Source organism: Fusarium subglutinans, assembly GCF_013396075.1.
Source record: "Fusarium subglutinans strain NRRL 66333 chromosome Unknown NRRL66333_c0000222, whole genome shotgun sequence".
In the NCBI taxonomy this organism is placed as follows: Eukaryota; Fungi; Ascomycota; class Sordariomycetes; order Hypocreales; family Nectriaceae; genus Fusarium; species Fusarium subglutinans.
The window spans coordinates 22,586-48,713 of record NW_023502285.1 but is presented as its reverse complement, the minus strand read 5'-3'; the positions used below and the strand labels follow the sequence as shown (position 1 = coordinate 48,713).

General features: G+C 48.2%; 10 protein-coding genes across 10 annotated transcripts; 8 read left to right on the top strand and 2 right to left on the bottom strand.

Annotated features, from left to right (window-relative positions):
• Nucleotides 1-1,103: 1,103 nt before the first annotated feature.
• Nucleotides 1,104-2,069, bottom strand: FSUBG_11579 (uncharacterized protein; the record flags this gene model as incomplete). Its single annotated transcript, XM_036676275.1, has 1 exon — nucleotides 1,104-2,069. One exon carries the CDS (start codon nucleotides 2,067-2,069, stop codon nucleotides 1,104-1,106), a length of 966 nt encoding a protein of 321 aa, XP_036532956.1.
• A 5,045-nt stretch (nucleotides 2,070-7,114) lies between these two features.
• On the top strand, nucleotides 7,115-8,212 carry FSUBG_11577 (galactosyl transferase gma12 mnn10 family; the record flags this gene model as incomplete). The annotated part of the gene is made up of 1 exon (XM_036676274.1): nucleotides 7,115-8,212. The coding sequence occupies one exon, from the start codon at nucleotides 7,115-7,117 to the stop codon at nucleotides 8,210-8,212; it is 1,098 nt and encodes a 365-aa protein (XP_036532955.1).
• Nucleotides 8,213-9,506: 1,294 nt separating this feature from the next.
• Nucleotides 9,507-11,245, top strand: FSUBG_11576 (uncharacterized protein; the record flags this gene model as incomplete). Its single annotated transcript, XM_036676273.1, has 5 exons — nucleotides 9,507-9,663; nucleotides 9,714-9,949; nucleotides 9,999-10,100; nucleotides 10,157-10,481; nucleotides 10,530-11,245. The coding sequence occupies 5 exons, from the start codon at nucleotides 9,507-9,509 to the stop codon at nucleotides 11,243-11,245; spliced, it is 1,536 nt and encodes a 511-aa protein (XP_036532954.1).
• Nucleotides 11,246-11,953: 708 nt separating this feature from the next.
• On the top strand, nucleotides 11,954-12,851 carry FSUBG_11575 (GPR1; the record flags this gene model as incomplete). The annotated part of the gene is made up of 5 exons (XM_036676272.1): nucleotides 11,954-12,037; nucleotides 12,091-12,286; nucleotides 12,342-12,452; nucleotides 12,503-12,548; nucleotides 12,596-12,851. The coding sequence occupies 5 exons, from the start codon at nucleotides 11,954-11,956 to the stop codon at nucleotides 12,849-12,851; spliced, it is 693 nt and encodes a 230-aa protein (XP_036532953.1).
• Nucleotides 12,852-13,511: 660 nt separating this feature from the next.
• On the bottom strand, nucleotides 13,512-15,566 carry FSUBG_11574 (ADP-ribosylglycohydrolase; the record flags this gene model as incomplete). The annotated part of the gene is made up of 4 exons (XM_036676271.1): nucleotides 13,512-13,637; nucleotides 13,684-13,765; nucleotides 13,822-14,131; nucleotides 14,615-15,566. 4 exons carry the CDS (start codon nucleotides 15,564-15,566, stop codon nucleotides 13,512-13,514), a joined length of 1,470 nt encoding a protein of 489 aa, XP_036532952.1.
• A 786-nt stretch (nucleotides 15,567-16,352) lies between these two features.
• On the top strand, nucleotides 16,353-17,408 carry FSUBG_11573 (nad dependent epimerase dehydratase; the record flags this gene model as incomplete). Its single annotated transcript, XM_036676270.1, has 1 exon — nucleotides 16,353-17,408. The coding sequence occupies one exon, from the start codon at nucleotides 16,353-16,355 to the stop codon at nucleotides 17,406-17,408; it is 1,056 nt and encodes a 351-aa protein (XP_036532951.1).
• Nucleotides 17,409-18,380: 972 nt separating this feature from the next.
• FSUBG_11572 (aryl-alcohol dehydrogenase) lies at nucleotides 18,381-18,980 on the top strand (the record flags this gene model as incomplete). The annotated part of the gene is made up of 1 exon (XM_036676269.1): nucleotides 18,381-18,980. One exon carries the CDS (start codon nucleotides 18,381-18,383, stop codon nucleotides 18,978-18,980), a length of 600 nt encoding a protein of 199 aa, XP_036532950.1.
• A 1,200-nt stretch (nucleotides 18,981-20,180) lies between these two features.
• On the top strand, nucleotides 20,181-22,192 carry FSUBG_11571 (uncharacterized protein; the record flags this gene model as incomplete). Its single annotated transcript, XM_036676268.1, has 4 exons — nucleotides 20,181-20,746; nucleotides 20,793-21,227; nucleotides 21,280-21,685; nucleotides 21,734-22,192. 4 exons carry the CDS (start codon nucleotides 20,181-20,183, stop codon nucleotides 22,190-22,192), a joined length of 1,866 nt encoding a protein of 621 aa, XP_036532949.1.
• A 554-nt stretch (nucleotides 22,193-22,746) lies between these two features.
• FSUBG_11570 (ketoreductase) lies at nucleotides 22,747-23,669 on the top strand (the record flags this gene model as incomplete). Its single annotated transcript, XM_036676267.1, has 3 exons — nucleotides 22,747-23,051; nucleotides 23,108-23,476; nucleotides 23,528-23,669. The coding sequence occupies 3 exons, from the start codon at nucleotides 22,747-22,749 to the stop codon at nucleotides 23,667-23,669; spliced, it is 816 nt and encodes a 271-aa protein (XP_036532948.1).
• A 969-nt stretch (nucleotides 23,670-24,638) lies between these two features.
• FSUBG_11569 (dihydrodipicolinate synthase) lies at nucleotides 24,639-25,676 on the top strand (the record flags this gene model as incomplete). The annotated part of the gene is made up of 1 exon (XM_036676265.1): nucleotides 24,639-25,676. One exon carries the CDS (start codon nucleotides 24,639-24,641, stop codon nucleotides 25,674-25,676), a length of 1,038 nt encoding a protein of 345 aa, XP_036532947.1.
• Nucleotides 25,677-26,128: the final 452 nt, after the last annotated feature.

Sequence of the window (26,128 nt, the reverse complement as noted above, 5' to 3'; positions counted from 1 at the left end):
ATCAATTCATAGACTCGTGAAGCGTCTTGGCTAATAAAAATAACAAAGTTATCCTCTGTTACGACAAAAGGTTGAGTCGTCTGTTACCTCTCATACTGGTGGTATAATATGATCGTTATGAGATGCCACAGAGTCCGTCGTATAGATGATCACGCTGGGGATCGAACCCAGAATCTTCTGATTCGTAGTCAGACGCCTTGCCATTGGGCCACGCGACCTGTTTCATTGATAGTGGCCGCTCAAATGAGGAACTAGATCGCTGCAGCATTCAGATTCGCGTATCGAAGCATTCAGGTGTTCCATAGAGAAAGCTCTTGTTGTTCTTTGATGTTCGTCTGGTAGGCTTAACGGCGCGAGTCTAAAATATCTTCGCGGTTGAGATCCGAATCATCGACCCATAGGTTCACAATGCATGGATGGCGCTTGTTAACTGGTGGGAAAACGAGACACCCCACTCAGAAGCCGATGTATGATATAGAAAATACGAAAAGTGTAAAAAGCTTACTGTCTAAATTATGGTCTTTCCCATTAGTATATACAGTGAGCGGGGTTATTAATAAGGGTTCAGCACTAAAATTGCCTATTGGTAGTGTTTTGTAGGGTAGGTAGATGAATGAATGAGGCGCGGAGTCATTCCGCCGTCTTCCGCTGCTGAAACATGTGGTCGTGAATGAGTCCATTATCTTGTTAGGTATACTTCATCGACAAAGGGTACGAGCTGACGGATAGTTTGAGAGATGGATTGGATCCACCAGAGTTCCATCTTCATTCCTTGAATAACGCATGGCCACTATTGCAGTGCAGTGCATACGGGGAGGGTTGATACACACCAGAAAATGCGACCATAATGCAAAAATAAATTGATCTAAAGGCTTATTAAGATATAATAAACTCAACTACTTCTCGTTGTTGCTTAGGATAGAGGTCTTGAGCTTTCCTGCCTCTGCTAGCTCTCTTGTAGAATATTCATACACTTGCCAATTACATCGTCACGATGACCACCAACACAACCCTGCCTTGGCTGAAATGCACGAGGAAGATGGTCCCAGGACCACGATATCGATTAAAATGTTTCTTATCGTCATATCTTACACTATAACCCGTCAATATCCCCAAAGCGTATCTTCTTTCGCAGCCTTGATCAGCCACTCACGGCAGACATAATCCACCCGTTTCGCGTGCATTGGAATCTCAACAGGCGACACGTCTAGAAGCCCAGCTGGGTCGTGAATATTTCCGCCTCCCGTATCGATGATAGGTGAGCTAAACTCATGGTTGACAATGACAATCTTCAAGGGCCGAGCATAGGTCGAGTCACCTCCAAACTCGGGATTCCAAAGTTCGCTGCCAATAGACTGCTTAATGTTCCAAGTCTGAACACGTAGCAAATACGGTCTTGTAATGACGAGTTGATCGATGTTTCGGTGTAGTGCAACATTGTACCAAAGTCCTTCGTCACTCAGGTTGATGCTGAACCCAGCGACCTTTCGTAGCTTTGGCCAAATTTGGCTGACATTGAGCTCGCCATTCCAGAACTCTAATGAAGGCAGGCCGCCTAAGGTGACGAATTCTTCCAGGTTTACCAATGCTTGTAGACCTCGAGAGAAGACTTGATCAATGTGCGCATCGATGCTATGTTGCATAGCGATTCTGCGAAACGGCAGGTCAACGATCAATCGGCGGATAGAGCCGCCAAGTTCCAGAAAGACATCACGGACAAGTGCGCACGCTCGTATGGACTGGATTTCCTCGAGGCCGAGTCCGAGATAGATGGACGACACTGCAGAAAGTGTGACGGTTTTGGGGAGAGAGTCATGGCTGCAAGTCTTGGAGTAGTTTAGGCAGCGCAAGAATTTCTGGAGTCGGGGTATCGAGTCAAGATGTATACAGTGCTGCCGTAGAAACCTTGTCGCGGGCTCATACGTCGCGCGGCATACCCTTGTCCAGGCGACGAGCTGCTGAACTTGGGGGGTTGCAACGTCAATAATTCTATTGGGCTCACCGGGCGGGATGGACGTTTCAAGGATCTGAAGGACGATCTCGAGAGGGATATAAAGATTACGCGTCATGTTGATGGCGTATAAGAGGTTGGTGTTACGTATCCATTGTTTGTTGCGTTGAGGCCGAAGCCCTTATTAGGAGGCTGTTGTTTGGTTGCCTGCTAGGCTACGGTTTAAATGTCAACAAACAACGGCTAATTTCCAGGTACCTAGCCAAACGAGATCGACTGATTCAGGCACCAGAATTAATTGTGCCGGCTATAACTCGGCCATCAACTTTGGTGGAACAGGTATTAGAAAGCGACCAGCGACTACTAAACCTGTCTGGCTGTTTAGTGCTTGTAGGCGTGGCGATCAACTGGGTTCCATCCAGGCGGGGGGGATGTTCTAGCGGTGGAATCGCCTCGGAGCGCAATACGGGACCGTCCTTCTTTCACAACAACTACGCCAGATAATTATGTCGGGATACGGTATGGAATCAATTTTTGGATATGTAGCTCTTGATCTGAATGGTAGATTTTATAAGCGTAAAGTTGATTCATGGCAATGGCGCCCCGAGGTACGTACTGCAGCAGATCCAATGTGGCATGCCGCATGAGTCTATCAGACGCTGCCCGCGAATGAAATCATTAAATAAGATTGTACTCCGTACAATAGCCGGCGGAGCTGATTCGGCGAAATGCGGACATGTTGCGCAGCTTGATCAAGGTATGGATTGACGCCATAAACTTTATAAAAAAGATCTTGACGAGACTTTTACTGAATCATTAATACTATAGTTCACCCACTCAAGAAAGCAATTCCTCGCCAAGGTAAACCGTTCTAGCGTCAGTAATGTTGGGCGGGGACCCGAGATATACAGCAATTATGGGCGCTCGCCATTTCGATGTCGAGTTCGAATTGCCTGGAGGTCAACAGATGGCCTGGCCAAAGGATATGGCTGCTGCTGATCGACATTGGAGGGGCTTTCGCTGGGCTGTTGAGAATTATGGTACCCTGGCGGGTATGTGCCAGCGCCTGTCCGCGTCTTTGAAGCATCTGGAGAAGATGCCATCAAAGAAGTGTATAACGTGAAGAACATGACCACTTTTGGAAAGTTGGTGCTTAAGCATCCTTTGAAATGATTGGCTCTATATTGTAGACAGATGCGAGTTGTACTAAGTTTTCTGGGCTGATTTAAGCTCTCAGCTACAAGTCTCAACTGCAGACAGCATGTCTAGTTCGCTAACTTGAACGATTAGCATCGGATTCGGGGGCGATGGTGTATCATTTTAACCACCTTGTTCACTGGTATGATGACCCTCAAAATTTCATACAATTACACGTAAAGCATAATGATCACTGATGGGCCAATAAGGCCACCTCATCATGGATATCGGTGAAACCCGCCATTTGAAATTGTGAGCCCTGTGGCTGAGAGCTTATGATCACCACGCAGAACTCATTAATGGGAGTGGAAAGTGTGAAAGGTGGAGTTGAGATGTAGCCATCAACCATATAAACAGAGGCTTTGAGACAAACTACCCACTTTCCATCAACATCATCCCATCAATCTCAACTCACTGTTTCACGGCCACTACCATTTGCCAAAATGACCACGCAACCCAACCCTTCCGATGAGTTTCTGTGGTACGAGTACCTCCAGAGCGACCTCTTTTGGATCTTCGCTATCGCCATTCTATTGAACTATGCAATTTCAAGCCAGCAGATCGACCCAGAAAACATAATAAGGAGAAGACTGAATTCCTCTCAACCGAGCATTGGTCCGCCTCAGACATACCGTCCCCTTTCGATGTGCCATCGGCAGTTGATACTTGTGGAAGAGATCTTAACACGGCCCAGAGCACTTGGTTCCCTCTTGTCGTTCAAGGACAGTATCAGGTCACGCTTTCACCAATATCTTAGCCTCTTGCTCTTCACCTCGCCGTTACCTGTTCAATTAATCTACGGCTCTTATGTCTTCAAAACTATATGGCGATTGTCCTCTTCGCTGACCAAGTTGGTGTATCCGGATAGCATCAGGCCACGTCTGTTGGGCATTATCATCTTTTCTCCAACCGTTGGGACTATCCTGGCGGTCTGGTTGATGGTAGTTACTGGAGGGGCCACGATAATAGGGACACAGATTGCACTTTGTGTCGAAGTCTGGAAGCTCGAGCCCCATGCACGACCTGCTCTTTGTTCAGTACGTAAAGAGGAAGTTTGATGAGGATGAGATCTGGGAGGGCGAAGGAGAGCCAGCCTCGGTTACATAAGCTATCTTAGCGACCTAAATCTCCGCGAACCATCTCTTGCTCCCCGCCTGGCTTCGACACCAGATGGCCTGGGAAGGATTTGCGAAGTTAACCGGATTGAGGGCGAACTTGAAAGGTCTCTGGCCTCACCTCCTGATATAAAAGGCAGGCCCTTGCAAACATGAGCACAAGTCTCGCCTCCTTCCAGGCTGCCCATAAGCTAGTTCCTGTAGGATGTCATTTCTTATGTTGAACGTCAAGACTTTGGTACTGTTATGAAACGGGGCTCGCCGATAGATGTATGATGTCTCATAGGGCTTAGTAGCCGTGGAATCGCGAGGACCCGGTCTAATCGATAGGTGCAGAGCCCGACCTTGTAGACCTGGTGCGAATGGATGACGGGATTCAAGGGATTTGATGTATTCTTGGAACCCAGTATGCTTCAATTAGATAGCTCTTTTAATAACTGTGTTAAACCCCACGGCAGGTCGTCAAATGATAAAGTACCACTCTCTAATCCTTCAAAGACTTTCTCGTAGATATTCGCCACCTCCCAACTATCCCAAACTCCTTCACGTCGATTCATAGACCGTAATATCATGATAGATCTGTTCCGGATTTCGGCGTCTGTACACGAAGCGCAGATTGTAGAAAGCTCGCGAACTAGATGGCCGTCGAAAGCAAACATTGGCCGGGTTTGAGAGTTTTCTACTGCAATAATCAGCTCAATCTTGCCGAGTATTCTTTCGTAGTCGCTCTTCGCGAAACCTGTATTGTGAGGGTCTGTATTGAGAAAAGCTGACCACGTTGTCTGATACAGCGACAACACAGCCAAGCGACGTTTCTCCAAGGTTCCAAAGGGATTTATCTGGACAGACGTGACAAAGAGTTGCATCTTTGAACTCCATGAAAGAAAAAGGGGGTTTATTAGATCGAGGGCATGGTTGAATGACTCGGTGGCGGATTGCGCAAGACTCTTGCAGCCGATTATTTGATCGTCTTCGGGTAGAGTGTCACTGCCAAAGAGGCAGTCGTCGAAGAAGGTATTCAAGGCAGATAGGGAGTCTTCAGCCTGTGCTATGGTTAAGAAAGGCGTTTTGGGATTACCCATATCTATCTCTGGGGTGCACTGAGTGATTTTGGAGAAGGAGGTATCTCCCGTGAAAGCACCGACACTCTTTCCCAGGGAGGAGAACATTGCAGCCAATGTTTTCAACAATCCAGTGTCTCCTGGCTGAAAGCTCATTCCGTTCGGTGATGTTTGGGGTGATCGAATGGTGCGTAGTGATTCTAGAAGCTGGTGACCGGCGCGAAGATGGCGCACTGAGTCAGCATAACGACGGTGTAAGTTCTCGATGCATATAAATATCGTACAGCATAGTAATGCGGTTTGTATGTTGGGTGCAGAATTCTCTGCCATAACTGGGCGTATCAGGGCAATAGCTTCGCTGTATTTGAGATTCGCTTGATAGTCGTAGTCGATGGAATGGTCCACCTTGTTGAGGTTCCCTGGGTATGACGCGAGGAACCGCTGATGAGAGGCCCCCAGTGCACATAATGCGTGTCTGATGGCAATATTTGAGTGGGAAAATGGTAGTATGATGTCGTGCCAGAACTCTCTTGAGCCATCAATTAACTCAAGGTCAGGGATCACCCATTCTCTTGTATGGTAATAGAGAGCATTATCAGCTGTATTGACCAATACTCCGCTTGTCAAAGCTGGGCGTATTGTACTGGGTCCGCTGGTCACATCATCTGACTTCGTATGCAAGGGCAGCTCAAAAGAGGAAGTGCCGCTGACGTAAAGAGGCTCAGGACTACTCTGCGAATAGCCATCGCATGTCCATTTGTCCCTCAAGCAACGAAGGCAGGACGGCTTTGCTTCGTCGCATTTCAAGTGGCGACGTCTGCAACACTAGATTAGTCTCACAGCTTGTGCCGTTCGCTCTTATCCGAGTAACTGACTTGCTAGATTAAAAATCAGCCGGAGTTTCTTCTGCCGACCCGAGGTCACAGAAACTTACCAAGTTTTGCAACCTGTTCTGACCTTGGGAACCTTGGCCCTGGTTCGCTTCTTCCGTGGTTGATCTTGAGGTTGTATGGTGGCCATGGTGATCCATTTGTTACGAGAGGGCTAACCAGAGCTACATATCGGGGAGCCTGAATGGACTTATAACATGACCAGTATGAATAGAGCTGTGCTAGCTCGTGATAGTTGACTCGTCCAAGCGTTTGCTGCAGCCCCCATGCTCTAGGGCCACAGTAGCCTGTAAGCTCATTGGTACTGCCGTAACTCGACCCACCATGGGCCGCTGTTTCATGTCGCCGACTCAGCCGAGAAGCGAAATGCTTTTAAGCGACTTTTCCTTTTTTGAAGATGGATATTTCGTATTCCCGAGGGATCTAGCTCGTGTCAAGAGACTACTTGCCACATTTGTACTAATGCGTGTTTTGAGTGACAGTTTTGTCTTAATTTATCCCCACGCTAGTCCTCGATATCCGGACTACAGGGCTAGCCAACATCACAGCCACCACGGTTATGTCACAGCGGTATTGAGGCGCCCGATAGTCATTGGGCATCTGTGGCAATACGGAACTTGACTTCCTCCCATGCTGAACAGCGTGATGAAGTGCGGAGGGTTTCCCCAAGTGGTAATCCCTGTAGGTTAAAGATATGCTTGGAAATAGGATTGGAGCTAGGCGTCATTTGGATTGTTACGACAGATGCAGAGCTATCATCACGTCTTCTCAATGAAGACTCTCAATGGCCAAGTCATGGGGCCCCGTTGCCAGTTTCTTCATATTATCCAGAACCACGGTTCTATCATTATAAGTAGTCAGATCTTGCTGACGAACCAGAATGGCAAATCAACAATCACCATGCTTCAGCTTAAGAAACTACCATGGTCAACAGCCGCCGTTGCTCTAAAAGCAGTCATCGTTATTTTTGGCATCCTCCTTTGTTACCAAGCCTACACATTCTACGGCGAATGGAACTGGCCGAAATCTTTTAGTTATGTCACTAAGCAAGATCCTGTTTCCCTTGTTCACCCCCATGGTGGGAGCCAATGTTTACCCTCACTGGACTCGCCCCTTCTACTAGAAGCCAAGACCATACGAAATGCATGCCGGCATATGCCTCCATACCCATCGTCAGACGTACGAATCGGAAGAGTTACTGCACACTTTGGCTCAGTTCAGGAACACTACCAGAAAGCGCTGCGTACACATGTACTGCACAGCATGATCCATGATAACGACCTGGAGGTTATGTGTACTCCAGTTGTTGATTCACTCTGGAACAAGCCTGCCTTCATCCTGTCTCTCCTCTTGAAAGAGATGGTGAAGCCTGCCCAAGAACGCTTGGAATGGCTGTTACGGGTGGACCGTGATACCCTCATTCTCGATCAGTGTCGCCCTTTGTCGAGCTTTCTCTCGCCTCGCGAGAGTGATGAGTCTGACGAAACCGAAGACACCGACGCTTCAGAGCCCGAGCGAAGAGACGAGACGAATCCCGATGACATAAATCTCTTGGTGACGAACGACTGGAACGGACTTAACAATGGCGTTTTCTTCGTCCGGGTTAATCAGTGGGCAATTGAGCTGTTCAGCGATATCGCTGCATTTCGATACTACGGGCCCAACGTCCCGCTTCCATTTACGGAGCAAAGTGCGATGGAGATCATTATGAACGAACCAAAGTTCAAACCCAACGTTCGAGTTGTCCCCCAAGAGTGGTTCAACACGTATCCTAAAGGCTCGGCCACCGACTTCGTTGAGAAGGCGGACGAGGATGGCTTGAAGGACTATCATGCAAGACGAGGGGATTTCCTACTACATTTTGCAGGCAGAGGTGGAAGGGATAAATTGATCGATGAGTGGGCCGAGATGTTGGAGGGTACCAGAAGTATATGGCCGAAAGAGGAGGTTCAAAGGAATGCGACGAAAAGCATTCGGGGGTTTTGGTCCGGGCTCTGAGCCGTGGCGTTGAGAAGCGATCCGAATCAGGTCTCATCAACACATACAATTAGAATTTAGATCTCAGAGCATCCTTGTTATCGATTACTAATTTTGATATTAAAAGAGTATGCATTTACAACATGCCAGGACCAAACTATGTTGCTTGCATCTATTACTGAGTTTACCAGGGACACAAGCACGCCCGCTTACCCCATATCTAAACGTATGTATGTAATACAGCCTCAAGCAGCCTCTTTATATTTTCAGAAGTAAAACAGACAGACATATGATATAGTTAAGTTACAAACGGTGCAAGTCTTATCCTTTACCACGAGTACCATGGTGTTGTAGCCCGGTTGATCGTGAAATAGTGAGCGCTGTGTTGGCAACTCAGTACCTAATTACACTGCCAGTTATTATCCAGTTAACACGGTTCCGTGGTCTAGTTGGTTATGGCATCTCGTTAACACCGAGAAGGTCCCCGGTTCGATCCCGGGCGGAACCACGTTTTTGCCCCATGCCTGTCCAGTCATTCGCATTTTTGTCCCGGCCTGATGTTGAGGACATTACCCAGCACACTGGATCATTGCTGAGCGGTAAGACCTCAGGTGAAGCGGTAAGGCATCTTTTTATATTGAATGCCCTCTAGGTATAAGAGAATGAGCTGGACAGCCGTGGCTTGAGACACCTTCCACCAACATCTGCCTCGCCCATACCAAGCAACTGATGAGGCTTGCCTGAAAACGGGACAATGCAGTCGCTCATGGAGAAGAGAAACATTCTTTAGAATTCAGGATCTGCAATCAGCCTGCCAAGACCGGTCGTTGAGGCTAGACTCTTAGTGGCGTGAGACGCACGAATCAACGAGAAATTGTTTCGCTAAGTCCATGGCGTCCAATAACCATAAAATTAAGCCTTTCAGCCTCATAGGGGAAGGCATGCTGCTAAGCCATTTGCGACTTACTAACGCTCCTCAAATTCAGCCCTACCACTGATTGTCTTTGTCTCGGGTTCATACTATGCTTCATCCGGCAGCCAGAAACGAGCTGGTGATGCGTGACATGGAGAATTCCGCGTAGAAGGACTCACACGACAAAAATGAGGCTGAGGAGCTGAAAGCCTTCAAAGGGAAGACTGAATTTGAGTTGCAAGTGGCTGGCTGCGACGATGTTCTGGGTCCTTGGCATCTAACTACGAGTACAGTACCCACGCTAACGACGGCGAGTTTTGAGTATTTAATACAATGCTATATCCTGCCATCACCAGATTGTTCATCATTGACTTATCGAGATCTACTCAACAAGGTTCTGCAATGAAGGCCTATTCTCTTTCCATACTCCTTGGTGCCATTCTCTCTCGTTCTGATGCTGCTGAGCAAAAGCACGTCGATGAAGCCTGCAATGATGTTTCGGGAATCATCGGATGTAGTAGCACTGTTTCGTATCCCGACTACCCGAAAGCCATTTATGGTAAGGTAACGCAGCCTCCAACTCTTTCCAAGCTAACATTAATGATACAGACATCAACGGCAATCAGATTGGTACAGAAATTGTGCCTAAAGACGTGGATATCTGTAGCGCTGTCAACGAGGCACTTGGCAGCGACGACTTTGTGAATAACGCCGAAACTTATTGCTCTTGTCTCTCAAATGCCATTTACTGGGGCACAATTTCGAATGCTAAACCCAGTTACGATGGTCAGATCAACGCGCACTTAACGGGCCCGTACCTTGACTTGATATCCAGGGATGAAACAGTATGTCAAGTTGATCGTGTTCTTTCCGTCACTATCTGACCATTCAAAGTGTCTTTCCGAAAGCGGATACAAAATAGTAACAGACAGAGCATCGGTGGTTGGGAGCCAGTTTGCGGCTACAAATGGCTGGACTTTCATACGAGCCCCCGAGGTAAGACGGCCCGGCCCATTGACACCATGTTGTCGTTACAGCCACTAACAAAGTAGATTGATGTGGCAACCTACAAGAGGCTCGCCAAAGCAGTCATGTCCTGTTATACCGGAACATGTGACGGACCGAAAGTTCGTGCCTTTTTCGCCAGCTACGTTCAAAACTCATACAGCGTCACCGAAAGCGATTTTGTCCGGATGCTCAACAAATGGGTTTCCTTGTTCGATACTCTCAAGAAGAAGACAACAGATGTTCAAACCTATTCGAAGCAAGTTCAAGCTCGTCTCAAGACTGTTTCCGCCAAAGTCAACTCAGTCAAGGCCAATGTCTGCAAAAACAATGCCTGTAAGGGATCGACACCGGCCAACGCGTTCAAGAAGTGTAAGACATATAACATCAAAGCGTGGAACATCGACTAACTATCGATAGATGCAAGCACGATCACAACAGTCAAGAGTCTGCAAGGTGTTCCTAGTGCTGCAGGGAAGTCGCTTGCAAACATTCCTAAGATGACGCTGATCACGCGGAATGCCGTCAAGTACACCACAACTCCGGCAGATGAGGCATACTATCTCAAGTTGATGAATGAATATCACATCAACTCTCTGAGAGACGTCATCAAGGCCTTCAGGGTGACTCAATATCTTCCCCAGGCAGCAGAAGACTTGAAGAAGCTCACTGGGACTTTCAACCTCATCAGCAACCATGCAAGCACTGCGAAGACTGCTGCTACGTCCATCAATCAGATCCTGTCTGTCAATTGGGCTAAAAACGCCCAGCTTTCCAAGACGGCATCTGGCCGCAAGGTCCGTGATGGTCTTATCAATATCCAGAAGAGCTTTAGGAATGATCTGAAAGGCCCCCTTGACAATCTCATCAAGGCCAACAAAGCAGTAGAAGACATTCTCATTCAGCTACCTCTCCGGAAGAAGAGACTTGAATTTTCTTCCGGTGGTGTCTCTTACAACCGCTGGATCAACGCTCAAATGCCTGTGCCGTGCAAGAAAGAGAAGACATATTCACGGACCATCGGGGGCTTTCCGGCGAGTATGCCCTACGAGGAAGTCCAGGCTTGCGAGTTCGGTCCGCAAAAGGTTTCATTCATTAAAACGGTCATTCCATATATGAAGTATCGCTTTGTCTGATACCTTGTGGAGCTTTGATGAAGCATCATGGGATAAGGCTTTCATAAGGTGTATAGGCAATTTGTTTGGGGATCTATGATGGGCTTTATCCTTACGCAACGAATCTTGAAGCTATTTGGTAGTAAACTTGCTGCTTACTGTCCCCGATGTCTGCTGGTATGTGAGGGGGAGCAAAATTCGTACCCACTGACCGAGACATGATCTCGATTCTCCAATGTCACTCGCCAACTACAGGCTTGTCGCGGCTTAGCCCTAATCTTATCTTTCACCGCTCTCTTTGCTTTTCATCATCTTCCATTCCTTTTAACGTCCCGTGATACCCTATTACCCCATGAAAACACCAACCCCGCAAATTGCTCCATGATCCGGGGAAATTCGGGGCGCTAGTCCGGGCCTGCTGCACACCTATTAGCTAACGGTTTCCTCCACAGCCAAAAGAATCTCAGTTTTAACTCCTGCACTTTGACGCCACTGCATATGGAAATTAATGCGGTAGTAGTCATGGGTTAACTATTACCTAAATGTTGAGACGCGGGTCGAGAGAAGGGAAGGGAAGAAAACTCTGCAACACGCAGGGAGGGAGGAATCTGGATGTGCCGGGTCTATAAAAGGTCTCAAATGCCAAGTCTTGAGGCTTAGTTTTTTGTAGGATGATTTGACAAGGTTTCATGGTCTGAGATTATCACAAAACGCTGTACAGAAGACACAATGGCCACTAAAAGTATTGAAGAGATCCGCTCTCACTCACCCAGTCCTTCGGCTCTGACTTTGGGCCAATGTATCGGCAATCCTGTATGTAACCTGCCATATCTCCTACCTAAACTGCAACTAACGTAGCTGAACAGTCCCCGTTGGCCATGGGCACCTTCGCCACTACGCTTCTCACTTTGTCTTTGTGCATGATGGGCTTCCGTGGAGTTGAGACCCAGACCATCTTCATTGGCAACCTTTGCTTCGCCGCTGGCCTTTGCATGTTTGTCTCTGCCCAGTGGGAGATGGCCCGAGGCAACACCTTTGGCTACTCTGCCTTGAGTGCATATGGTAAGTGAATGGTTCGGTTCTTGACATTGCAATATGAGATTAATTGTTTGCCCAGCTGTTTTCTATGGTGGTTACGGCGTCATTCTGTGCCCATCGCTTGGTGTTCTTGAATCCTATGGCGGGCCAACGCCCGAATATCACAACGCTTTAGGATTCTACGTTCTGAGTATGTATATATTGGTGCTCATAATGATTCAATAACTAATATTCAAATAGTCTGGGCAGTCTTGACACTATTTTTCATGCTTGGATCAGCTCCCATGTAAGGACTTTGCTATTTTATGTTATCATGGCGCTGACAAACTTTAGTAATCTGGTCTCCTTTGGCATTTTTACCACCATCTTCTTCTGCTTCACCCTTGACGCGGCCTCCAACTTCGCCCATGCTGACGGAAAGGTCGAGGTCGCAAAGAACCTCATGAAGGCTGCCGGTGTCTTTGGCTTCATATCCGGTCTTTTGGGATATTACAGTTGTGCGGCCGCGATGTGTGCTGATGCACTTCCATTTGAGCTTCCTTGCGGGGACACATCAAGATTCTTCAAGAAGACTCGCAAGCAGTTGTAGTTTCTTCCAGGGGCACATCACTGGAATTCATAATACAGCAGACATATAAAGCCACGGTATTATATGAACAGAATGTTATAAACATTGATAAGGCTACCAAAATTTAGAAAACAATTTGCCTGAGCATGAATGACGGAGGAAGTTAAGCCACTGCGCCCTTGGCCACTGCTCCATACGCCAGTTACCTCGTGTTGTTTGTTGCGGCTGGTCTTAGCTTCGCTGGGCTGTTGGAACAGTACCAGCTACTGACCCAAAACACCACGTGAAGTTGCGAGCCATCGTTCTGGTGCTTCCCCAGTAATGCCTCATCGGCAGTTGTTGGTCAAAACAACGGTAGAAATACTCTAGCACTCATGAAACAACTGCCATGAGGCTGCCTGTAACAGGTAGGCGTAAGCCTTGCGAACTGTTCACCATGTGAAGAGCTCTCCATGTTCCTGACGGACGCCGTGAGGCGGAATACCCGGTTATGACCAAACTAAACGTGCCGTACAGCAAAGGGAAAAGCTTTTGAGTTTGTACTGCTCCCAGATGGATGTCGTAATTCGTGCTTGTTAAGGTGTTCGAAGAAAGGCCTAGTTCTTAATCATGGGAGCCAAAAGGCCTCTCCTTTGGGGATACCGTGAGGCTCCAATGGGCGTTCCCACGAGACGGAAGTCGTTAGACCCGTTGTGATGATAGTTGGATCTTTGAACGGGGTTCGTCGAGAGCTCTTTTCACGGCAGGGTTCTTGAGTTCTCCGCCAAACTTCTTGGGGAGTCGGTCATCGTCGAAAAATGAATACTCCTACAATCAATTAGTAGACATTTAGGCGAATAGACCAAGCACATACAATAAGCCACTCTGGCTCAACAGCTGTGACCAACTGTAGGTATTGGATACCAGAATAGTGTATCTTGAGGCATATGACCCACCTGTGGTTCAATCCGACAAGGCCGCTATGAGGATCAATGCCAAAGAATGGTTGTACCGCACAGTTTTGCACTTATCGTCGGATGAATCGAACATTGCAGTCTTGGTGGAGAACCCAGCAAGAACGCTTTTGCGGATGTTTTCGCTGAACTTCCCATCTGTCTCTGACATGCTCAATAGTACGCTGTTGGTCAGGAAATTGCGTTGGACATGACCAAGTAGCTGACCACGGATAGCCAGAACCTCAGTTGCTAGTCTGCGGTTGACAAAGTATTCTTTGCACCAGCCAAGCAACTCATCCTCGGATAGATCATTCGACATCTGCCAGTAACCTGTCAAGGCATTCATACGACCCATAATATCTGACTCTGGGTGATAAAATGTCCTGTGCACCACATCCGCCGCACAGCGATCATTGATATAGCACCTGCTCCCATAGTTAGCACTCGATGACCAACCGATATAAACGCATGACGAGACTAGGGCCATACTCATAAGTCTCTAAGGTCGCCAATCGCCCGAATACATATCTCTTAACATTGCAACGGGCATTCACCGATTGGTTGACGCCATTGGCTGGAAACCGTCATGGCAGAGTCAAGTTTCTGCTACCCAAGGGCTGTCTCTTCTCAAATGCCAGCCATTCCAGGCCATGGTCAATCCACTGTACGCTTCCGTGATCTGATACCGTCTCATAAAATCACATTAATTTATTTATGAGGCCTCAATCATCTATTGTCTGTTGAAGCTATAAGGGACTGCACGTTCGTGGCAACTAATGCACTCGAAAGGACTGAGCTCTTAGGCTGTATTCTTCTCGAAGATACTCAAAGCGGTATTCTCAAACTCACGCCCAAATTGCAAGACTGATTTCCAATGGGGAGGAATAGCTCCTGCTCCATCTCGAGCTCCCAGTATTCCTCCTGCGATCGCCCCGTTTGTGTCTGTATCCCAGCCAATGCGAACAACATCTACGACAATATCCTCTAAGCTGCGAGGATCAAGGACCGCTGCTATCGCGAGACTCAGTGACTCGAGGACGTACCCACTGCATCTCCCTCCAAGTTCAGGCGCAGGTCCCATTGAAGCCATTGTTGCTATATTGAGTGATTTGCCGAGTTCAATCGCCTTGTACACTGGACCAGATCCTCCTTCAAGAGTTTCTGCGACATTGAGACCTGCCTCGATGGCATCCTGAGGGTCAACCTGGTCGATGAGTTTCGACACAATCGTGTTGTATGCTGCACATGCGACTGTGCATCTCTTGTCGTCGTGGGTGATCTTGCTGATACGTATGCTTTCCTCGACCAACTTCTGGGGATCGCGTTGGAATAAGCCGGTCGGGATGCAGCGCATCAGGCTTCCATTCCCAGCACTACCTTGCCCAGCGCCGGCGCGGTCGGGGTCTTTAGTCTGCTTGTAGCGCCTAAGCCCAGTAGCGGTCGCCCCTCCAATATCCTCAGGCCGACTTCCGGGACGCCTGTCTGGCCAGTCGCCGTGAAGCCAACTGATGAAATAGTCGCCAGCGAGTTGCGCGATGTCGTCGCCGTCCTTATAGTCGTGATATGCAAGCAGTACCCCACGAGTCATATCCGTATCGTCTGTCGCATGGCCCTGCGACCATCGAAACGGGCCTCCGCCCACGATGTCACGGAGACCAAGAGGGTATTCACGGGCGATGTCGGTATGAGTTTTGAACTCAAGCGTTGCGCCCAGCGAATCGCCGGCATGGACACCCAGCAGCGCGCCGATAACGCGGGACTCGCGGGGCGAAAGTTCAGAGTCGGTTTGAGGTGAAGGCATGTTTGTTGCTTGTGTTTGTCTGTTCTATTGTCTGTTGGCGATTTGACGGTTCAAATCTCATTGAAAGAGCCAAATAGCGGGGGCTGAGCTGGGGCTGAGCCTGTCAGCCTTGAATCGGATCCATGCCTTGCTGCCTGCAGCGGACAAAGCGGGACGAACACTCGCAAGTGACAGGCAGCCAGGCCATGATATTGCTGGAAAACATACTATTCATCGGGGCTCAAAATGCCAGATGGCGCGACTGTCGAGCTTGTCTGTCGCACAATGTTGTAGTGAATGATGTTGAGCCCTCGGTAAGCGGTGGGGCACCAGCCGCGGAATGCCTCAGCTTTCCTTGCACTGAGACATGTGCTTCGCAAAGATGTCCAACTCTTCTTCTGGGCTTTCCACTCGAAACACAAACTCATCAAAATACGCATGCATCTTGAGCAATTTGACTGGCTCGGAGATAGCTATCATTCTTTCGGACCATCCATATACGCACGCGGCAGCTCTGCCCTACAAGTGGATCCCCGATCAACAAATGTCGTCCAGATTAGTGGCTAGGCCTTTGAAATGTCCCTTGTGGCAGCAACTAAGAATCGGTGATAACACTAATCTCCAGGCGGTTTACACCTATATCGCAGATAATTTCTAAACCCGAGGCCATGTCGTCAGACTAAAAGTTCACTAAGATAAGGGTAGAACATCTTGCTAAAAAGGAAGACAGTATTTAGAATAGATTCATCCTTTTATTCTCTTCTAGAGTTCTTGCCAAAGACCACGAAACCATTCATAATACTCAGCATGTCGCCGACAAAAGGTCTCGTTCTCGTCACCGGCGCAAATGGCTTCATCGGTGCACGTACCGTCGAAGCTTTCCTCGCCGCCAACTATTCTGTCCGTGCTGCAGTGCGAAGTCAATCCTCAGCCTCCAGCCTCCTCTCAGCACTCCAGTCATACGCCTCCTCCGGCCAACTCACGAGAATTCTAGTTCCCGATCTGATGGCCAGGGGAGCCTTTGATGAGGCTGTAAAAAATACCTTCGCAATCGCTCATGTCGCGGCGCCAGTTGACTTCAGCAACACCAATATCGACTACGTCATCGGTTCTTCGCTACAAGGGACTCTCGGAATTTTAGAGTCCGCTGCTAAAGAGCCTGCCCTGAAGTCGTTTGTATATGTGTCTTCAATTGTGGCTGTCAGAGGCTGTAAACCGAAATATCCAGAGAAGGGTTACACGGAAGAAGACTGGAATGACCAAATTGAGGATGCGCTCGCCAAGGCCGGCTCGGAGGTGACAGGCCACCAAATTTACGTCGCAAGCAAGGTCAAAGCAGAGCGCGCATTCTGGGAGTTCCGACAGAAGAACAAAGATCGCATCAAGTTCACAATGACAACTGTCAACCCGGTCTGGGTTGCTGGACCGCCGCTGATTCTGCCTGAAGACCCGGAGAAGTTGAGTGAGACAGCCATCGTTCCTTATCGCATCATGAACGGGGAAAACATGTCGTCTGCTGGACCTGGCAATGGAACACACGTTGACGTGCGTGATGTTGCACGACTCATGTTGTTTGCAGTTGACAAGAAAGAAGTGGCCGATGGGCAACGGTACATCGCTGGCGGGAATGGCAACTTTGGAAACATCCAAGCTTATCGCGATCTATTGCGAAAGGCTTATCCGGAAAGACAAGGAATTATTGGGAAAGGCGAACCAGGAAAGGGATACCTACAGGACTACAGTATTCCCAATGGTGCGTTCAAGGTCGATGCTAGTAAGGCGGTTGAAGCAACAGGCCAAGGTTGGATCCCGTTTGACCAGATGGTTTTGGAGTCTGCAAAGGCATACGAAAGGTATTTTTGAAGACAAAGTTCTGTTTCGTGACAATGGTCAGCGGGTAAACTTGGGTCAGAGAAGATTTATTGTGTTGAGAAGAGAATACGAAAATGGTTTGGTGCCTCCCCTAGCTATCCTCGTCTGTTTCACGTATATATATACTTATTCGTGACCATACGAGCCTAGAGTTGTATGGTATTGTAATTCTGCCCCCAAATGTTCAGGGAAGTCAACACTCTCGTAGCTCAGGACCATGTAATGTCACATGTGCAAAGATTCTTGCGCTTGGTGGTATATCCCTGCACTGCTACTCTCTTCTCCTTAGCAAGGCTGAAAAGGGCTTTTGACTGTCGCCCTGGCCAGTGCCGAGCATCCGAACTTGGTGCAGCTTGAGGTGAACTCATACAAAGGCTAAGTATCTCAGCTCTTTACAAGTATTGGCATAAGTCCAAGGCGGCACAGAAACATGCATACCTGTGCAAGTGATGGTGGGGATGGGAAAGGCGCTAACGCTTGTGCTTCGGTTGTATCTAATGTTTTTCAACGCATCGCATCGACATCTAGACTCTCCTGACTGGCATAGAGTTTTCTGCCTCGGCAACAGCCCTGTGATAAGGTTGTTGGAGGTTAAAAGAGGCTTCATCTCCAGGGCACAAAGGTAAAGAAAACCAATTAATACGTATGGGCAATATACTTACGGTTGCCTAATATCTTGCTTTTGGCTGAAAAGCTAGATATCCTGATGATAGACTCTAAAGGTGTATAAATTGGTAAGATCGACCAATTGGAGACTCGGTTATGCTCAGGACCATGTATTCAATGAAATAAAGCTTCACTAAATGGATCACAAAGGGTTTAAACACAAAGTATCCCTTGCTTCAACTATTGCTCGCTTACCTACTTCACGCTCCAACACTCATTGTTCCAAGCACCTGCTTCTCTAAATCACAGACTTCAACCAAAGATCAACTCCTCAATCCCGCACTACTTATAGTCAGCATGCATTTCTCTATCATCATTCCGGCCCTTCTCTCCTCCTCGGCCCTTGGGCTCGCCGTACCCCAGGCCGAGGATTCAAAGCTCATAGAACGTTTCGGCGGCCCTGGGGCCTCTCTGGAGGAGGGTTTCACCACCTCTGAGGATACTACTTCAGGCGGATCCTACCGGGTTCAAATGGACGACGATGAAGTCGCAAATCATACCAAGGTTGACATGAACCTTGAGTCGATAGGCGTAGGCGACGACACTTCGTCGGCGTTCTGGCGAGTGACCTGTGAGGGCTCCTCACTTAATGAAACTGATGCCGACATCGCGATCAACCTGTTGATTACCGGGTGCGGAAGTGGCCACTTCGATGTACCGCCATACGATCACTACTACATTATCTCCGGGAAGGTGGCCAGTTACTTTTGCAACAACAGCTCTGGACAGCCCACTTGCAACGCAACGGTTATTCGCGAGCAGATCCGGGACCGTGTGAGTGGCCGATGTGGCGATTACAAGGCAGGTTGGGCACGCTGGGACGGTTCCAATGGTCACGTCAGCGTGGGTTACCAGAACGTTGATAGCGAAAACTTTTTCTGCGGCCGGAATCACTAACAGAAGAGGAACATTCGAAGGAGTGGGTTTGAGCGTTGCTTCTGATTATGGTGAGATCGTGCAATACCGTAGCACTCTCAAAACATGCATAGACCAGAAGATCCTACTCGCTCTTTGGCGTTCAAGATAGACCGAGGGAGGACAAGGGATGCTCGAACTCGGGGAAACAATTAGAATAAAACGCTTTGTATTTGAACATTTAGCCACTGTGGTTACGTCTATATATTCTGGCGTGAGCTCCAAATGATGACAACTTTAATGTGAGATGTGTCTTTTGACACAAAACAAGGTTAGATCCAGCAAAAGTAGACAATGGCCAACGCCGCATGTTACGATGGTGATGACCTCGTGAAGTAGCATAGGAAAGAATACTAGCAGGAACGGAAGTCCTGAAAAGGCAAGCCTTATCCCCATCGCACTCCCACATCACGATATTTCCACTTCGTCGCCTCTGTAGTACCTCCATGATCCCATCGAGTCAGATAATAAGGATGGACGCTGGTACTAGCTTCGGGTATGTAAGCGGTCTCAGGAAGCAAGAGCAAGACGATGTCAGAACTTAGTACAGGGTGTCAGACTAAACTCAATAAAAGATATCCTAAGCTTATGATAAGTTACCTAATAAGTGTTTTTATCGTTTAGGATACTGTCTTGAGCTTTCTTTTGTCCCCGGGGAGAGGAGGAATACACGTGACACACATTGCGGGGTCAAACTCATGAGGACAATTATCCATGTCTCATCCCCGGATTCGCTTTTCCGTCCAACCTTTACCTAGTTTCATCCTCTCTTTTCCGTTCGGTACAGCCTCAGTCAGTTTCACCGCATACACGAAATTACCTCTGAAGGAATGGATAGACGTGGCTCCAATGACTTCAGAGCGCTCCATACTCCCAACACCGTCAGATACCAACAGCATACATGTAGCGAAGAAGCGGAAAAAGAACGCTGAGAGGGTCAGAGTGACAAGGGCGTGCGATGGATGCAAGAAGTAACGCAACCCTAGGCAATTTGTAGATCAACCATGAGCTAATCTGTGTAGGCGGAAAATCAAATGCAATGGCATGCAGCCGTGCAAGTTCTGCACCCGGACAAGGGCCTCGTGCACCTTTGACTCGGCTTATGCGAGAGGTCGTTTGCCGGTGATACCCTCAGCGGACGAGGTTGGAGATGAGAGCATAACCGTCTCGGCTCAAGATACAATGCCTCGGAGCGACAATACTAGCCCTACGGATTTGACGCAGCAGTACCAGGGTGTAGAGTTGCAGGACTATGGCATGTCATCCCATCTCATGGACCAGAGCGGCACAGGCTCGGGCTCACGGGCTGTAACGTCGGTGCAGCAGTCCCCCGAGCCATCGCAGGAGGATCTTCAGGGTCACTACATCGGGCCAGCCTCTGGCGTCTCATTCCTTCTCAGGGTTCAAAAACGAATGCATCAAGCAATATCGTTCTCTGGACCAGGAAGCATCTTTACTTTTGGTGATGCACCTCTTCAAAACCCTGATTATGATCCAAACTTTTGTATGATGCTTCCCAAAGAAGACGCCCAGCGTTTGGTGGATCGTTACTTCGATTTTGCTATGCCGACATACCGTTTCCTTCACCGACCCACGATTCAGGAATGGTTCTCTGAGTTTTATGAGACGTTGGGTACTATGCGTGACCCAAATAATTCTGCCGCCAAAGTCGCGTTGCTCTTCATGATTTTGGCCCATGCTAGGGTGTACATGCCAGAGAACGACAGACCCGGACCTTCTGATCTGAGGTTAGACACTCATCCATTACGTTATTCTGTACTAAGTAGTTTGCAGCTCACGGTATTACTTGGCAGCTGAACATCAACTCTCGAAAGAGAGCGGTTCAATACGACTGACCAGCGTTCAGGCCCGTCTCCTGCAGTGTTACTATCTCGGAACTCAATCCCGGGTCAACCACTGCTGGAGTCAATTTGGTATCGTTACAAACCTGGCTCTTGCTATCGGTCTAAATCGAAATAAACGACCTGGCATTATAAGTGGTCTGAATCATATTGAAGTCGAAAGCCGTCGACGAACCTTCTGGTGCGCATACACTCTCGATGCATATCTCAGCGTATCTCTAGGTAGACCACGCAACTTTCACGATGACGATATCGACACGGAGCTTCCGGCCTGTGTTGATGATAACGACATAACTAAGGATCACATAAACCTTGCTGCGTCAACGAAAGGCTATTCGGTTATGCTTGCTCCACTTGGGCATATGAAGTAATAACCCCCTTTAATTTGCAAGATGCATACTGACCCATTCATTGCCTAGGCTTGCACGCATCATAGGCCAAATACTGCGTGGTCTCTACTCCGTCAAACCTATCTCGATCTCCAGACGCTTAGAAGAAACACAACTCGTCTCTAAGGCCCTCGCAGACTGGCGAGCCGAGTTTTCCCAGTTTCTCGATGCCGACTACTTCAGTACATCCTTTCTGGTTCCAATCGTTCAACGCCAACGCAATGTTTTGAATCTAACCTACTGGCATGCCATAATACTGACGCATCGACAAGCTGTCCTCAACAACTTTGCAAGGATATCACGTCAAAATAGAAGAGGCAGTGAGAATGATGCTGCAACTCAAGAGAGTGTGAAAAGGTGCCTTGAAGCTGCCATCCAAACAGTCGGTCTGATCGATGAAATGACCGACAACGGACAGATGTTCCGAGCATTCTGGGTTCGTGCAACAAATTAATTTTATGATGTCAAAGCTGACCAATATCAGGTTACGGCATACTTTGCCTTTACTGCAGCCATGGTTCTGTACATCTACGTGATCCAAAAATGGGCTTCACCCCCTGAGACATACAGTGAATACTTTACAGCTGCAGCTCGATGCCAATCTCACATGTCAACCATGATCGAGAAAGGCTCCTTATCAGAGCGATACTGTTTCCTGTTGGAAGAATTACGGGTGGAGGCCTTGCGACAGGTCAATCGGATGCATCCAAACGTATTTCTGGACGGGCATGCACAAGACAATGCTTTTCAGTCCAATGTCATACCGATGGATACGCCAAGCGACAAGACATCTTATACAGACTTGATGGGCGAGAATGGGTTGGACTTTAACGGCATTTCTAGAGTGGATTTCGAAACGGGTTGGTCCCAATTTGCAACGATGGTCTCGTCAGGCTTGGGTAACCTGGATGCCTTCCTTGATGATGATGTCTTTCGGCTTTAGGAGCAACTGTAATACATAAGCTTGGCATTCGGCCTCTGATGGACCGAGGATTGTGACCCTCAACGCATATCATCTGATGACGGAATCTTACCAATCAGCGGGCGTAACGGATATGATCTTACCTTTTCCAGATATCGGATCTAAAGCCGAAGCTGCATCGGAAAACCGAATATGAGGCGCTGTGCCCGGGTTGACGAGGAAGAAAACTCGGGGCCTTGACCTTGAATGACAAAAAGACTGAGGTAAATTAGATTAAACTTATAATAATTTTGCCAAGTTTAGAATACCTTTTGCTGAGTTTATTTTAATACCCTATGTCATAGTCTGATATTTTCTTGCTCCCCTAGGCTGGTGATAAATCCGCTCGAGGTCTTGGTTGTGGAGCGGATGCGGGGAACCTCGCGTTAGCTTCCATGTTCGTCTTTACCATTCCTTGAGTCCAATAAAGTCATCCTGTTGAAACCACCAGAGAGGTACTTATTATCTTGCGTTAGCAGACATTGAACTGTATCTATCATTGTTTATCAATACGTTCGCATATCGCACTTCCCAAAATGGCATCCGCAGTCTCAAAGCGCCTCGAAGGCAAGACAATTCTCATCACCGGAGCATCCTCCGGCATCGGAAAGGCCACAGCCTTTGAGTTCGCCCGCACCAGCCCCAATAACCTCAAGTTGGTCTTGACAGCACGAAGAATTGACAGTCTTCGTCAAATCGCCCAAGATATCGTCGAGGAAGTCGGCGATGGCGTTAAAGTGCACCCTGTCCAGCTCGACGTCAGCAAGCCTGAGGAGGTGCGCTCTTTTGTCAGCAAATTGCCCGCAGAGTTTGGTGAGATTGATGTCTTGGTGAACAATGCGTAAGCCTCTCTATTTCAAAGATTGAAGAAGTGATTCGCTGACACATTTCTCGCAGCGGTCTTGTCAAGGGCGTGGATAAGGCTCCTGAGATCAAGGAGGAAGACATCAATGTCATGTTTGCTACCAACGTCACGGGCTTGATCAACATGACGCAAGCTATTCTCCCCATAATGCTGAAGCGCAACAACGGCGAGGGAGCCGGTGACATCATCAACATTGGCTCTATCGCAGGACGTGAGCCTTATGTTGGCGGTAGCATCTACTGTGCGACCAAGGCTGCCATCCACTCATTCACTGAGAGTCTGCGAAAGGAGCTTATCTCGAAGCGCATCAGAGTCATCCGAATCGATCCTGGCCAGGTGGAGACCGAGTTCTCGGTAGTCAGATTTTACGGGAACAAGGAAAAGGCTGATGCAGTCTATGCGTGAGTTTGCACCTCTGCAGGTCGATGAAGAACCATGCTAATCAGTAACAGTGGTTGCGAGCCTTTGACACCAGATGATATTGCTGAAGCAATTGTATTTGCTGCTGGCAGAAGAGAGAATGTAGTCATTGCTGATACCTTGATATTCCCTAACCACCAGGCTGCGGCTACGATTATGCATAGAAAGAGTTAGTAGAGTACTATCAAAACTAGACCAAGACACCGGTGCAAATAGATATTCTCAAACCATAAATGGTCGGGTGATTCATTGTCACCATGTTCCTGTGCAAGGCTTTCAAGAAAGTCTTTAATTATTTCTCGTCGAACTTTGATCAAAACAACCAATTGCAACTGTAAAGTATTGCATTACACAGCGTAAAGGTGATGACAGCCGATTACCCAGGCCGCTATTCTCTGTTGCTTCACTCACCTCTTTCAAAAACCGAAGTAGTCACTGGCATCATCCAAGTAGCCAGTCGGATCTGGGGACAAAGCCAGCCGTTCGCCGGTAGAGTTAGACAACTCCGGCCTTAGGGCCATGCAAGATGACCGACTACCTTATCTCTGCATGCGTTCAATCTAATCTAGAGTCCTCGCGTATTCTACGTCCTTCCGCCCGCAACCTCATGCTTTTCTCGGCAAATCGATTTTCGGCTTCGGGTATTTTTCTTCGTGGAATCAGGCCCAGACCGAGTCAAGTGCAGTTGGAGTAGCGTTGCATTCGCCAAACGCTTTGCGGGGGATCGGCAATGCTCACTCTCGCTTGTCGGAAAAAGACACTCCCAACCACCTCGTAGCTAGCTTTTCCGCAATAGCTCCTCGGTCTCATGACTCGAGGCTGCGTAGCATGTGCATATTGCATTCCCGTTGCTAATTATCCAGCGTCGGATCTGGATAGACGGGCATGATCCGCTGACCACTACGCTTATTCAAGAGTCCGCTGGCGACCTGGCGAATGGAATCCGGTGACTATTGCGTCTCCCTCCCGTGTGGAGACCACGGATTCATATCATGGAAGAAGGATATTGAGGCAAATTCCCACCTAAGCCACAGTCCAGAGGCTTTAAGTACCTGTAATCTTCCAAAAGCATCCTTCTAGTTTAGTTCTACCATACAAAATATACAACACTCAATCTCCTTCCATAAAGTCGATTCGATCATCATGTCTTTTTATAGAGCTCCACCAAGCGGCGTCTGGGCACCAGCGATCACATTTTTCGACCATGAGACAGATACACTAGATACCGATTCACAAGCAGCATATTATTCCTATCTTTCTAAAACCGGTCTTGCAGGTCTTGTTGTGCTCGGAACAAATGCCGAGACCTTTCTGTTGACGCGCGAAGAGCGCAAGGCATTATTACAGACGGCACGTCAAGCATGCGGGCCATCATTCCCTATTATGGCCGGCGTTGGTGGACATTCGACCAAGCAGGTCTTGGAGTTCATCAACGACGCAGCCGATGCCGGAGCCAACTACGTTTTGCTGCTCCCTCCCGCTTACTTTGGGAAGCAGACAACACCAGAGGTTATCAACAACTTCTTTGACGATGTTGCGAAGAACAGTCAACTGCCTATTGTCATTTACAACTTCCCTGTCGTTTGCAATGGCATCGACCTGGATTCTGCCACCATTGCCGCTCTAGCCAAGAAGCATAGCAATATTGTTGGCGTCAAGCTGACTTGCGGAGCTGTCGCAAAAATAACGCGACTTTCGGCAGAGCTCCCTGAGGAACGGTTTGCGATCTACGGTGGACAATCAGACTTCCTGATAGGAGGACTTGCTGCTGGTTCTCACGGCACCATTGCTGGATTCGCGAATGTCGTCCCAAAGACAATCGTGCATATCTATAACCTTTACCAAGAGGGCAAGTTCCAAGAAGCCATGGCTCTACACAAGAAGGCGGCGCTAGCTGAGCAGCCTTGCAAGGCTGGAATTGCATCAGTCAAGTATGCAGCAACTCTGAGCACAGCCAAAGCCGCTGGGATCAAAGGTGCTGCAGAGAAACTGAAGCCCAGAAGGCCATACGTGGAGCCTACGGATGCTGCAAAGAAGAGTATTGAGTCGCAAATTTCTGAGATGTTGGACTTTGAAGCCACGCTCAAGCTACCGGCTGAGAAGGGCAAGTCAAACGGCGTGACGAATGGCGTATCAAATGGGATCATGAATGGGACAGCAAACGGTGTGGCGGTGCATTAAAACACCTATCTACCAGATGAATAGCATTTTTATCCTACGATTAAATATTCATTCAATAAAACCGGCAACAGACAAGCAATATGTACACTATGTTCTCTCATTATCTCGAAATCGGTGACGCTTTTCAATGCTGCAGTATAGTTTGGTGGGGGCCTGATATAGTGCCTCCAGGGTGCTGGTGCAGTAGCCTGTGTGCTGATGAGCTGCCCTAGCTGAGGACGGTGCCGGCCTGAATTGGGGTCCTTTCAGGTGCCATAAGGTGCTCTCTGTGCTAATGCGGCCGGGTTACTCTCAATTCAATCAATTTTCGCGTACTCTAAGCGCCAAACAGTAGAATGCTTTTGCAAGAAGAGTAATTATTGGTACACTACGGAGTACTCCGTACTCTGTAAGAAATAAACATTTCATTTTACAGGGCGTCTCTGTGTTTTCGTATTTGTCCAAGCTCGAGC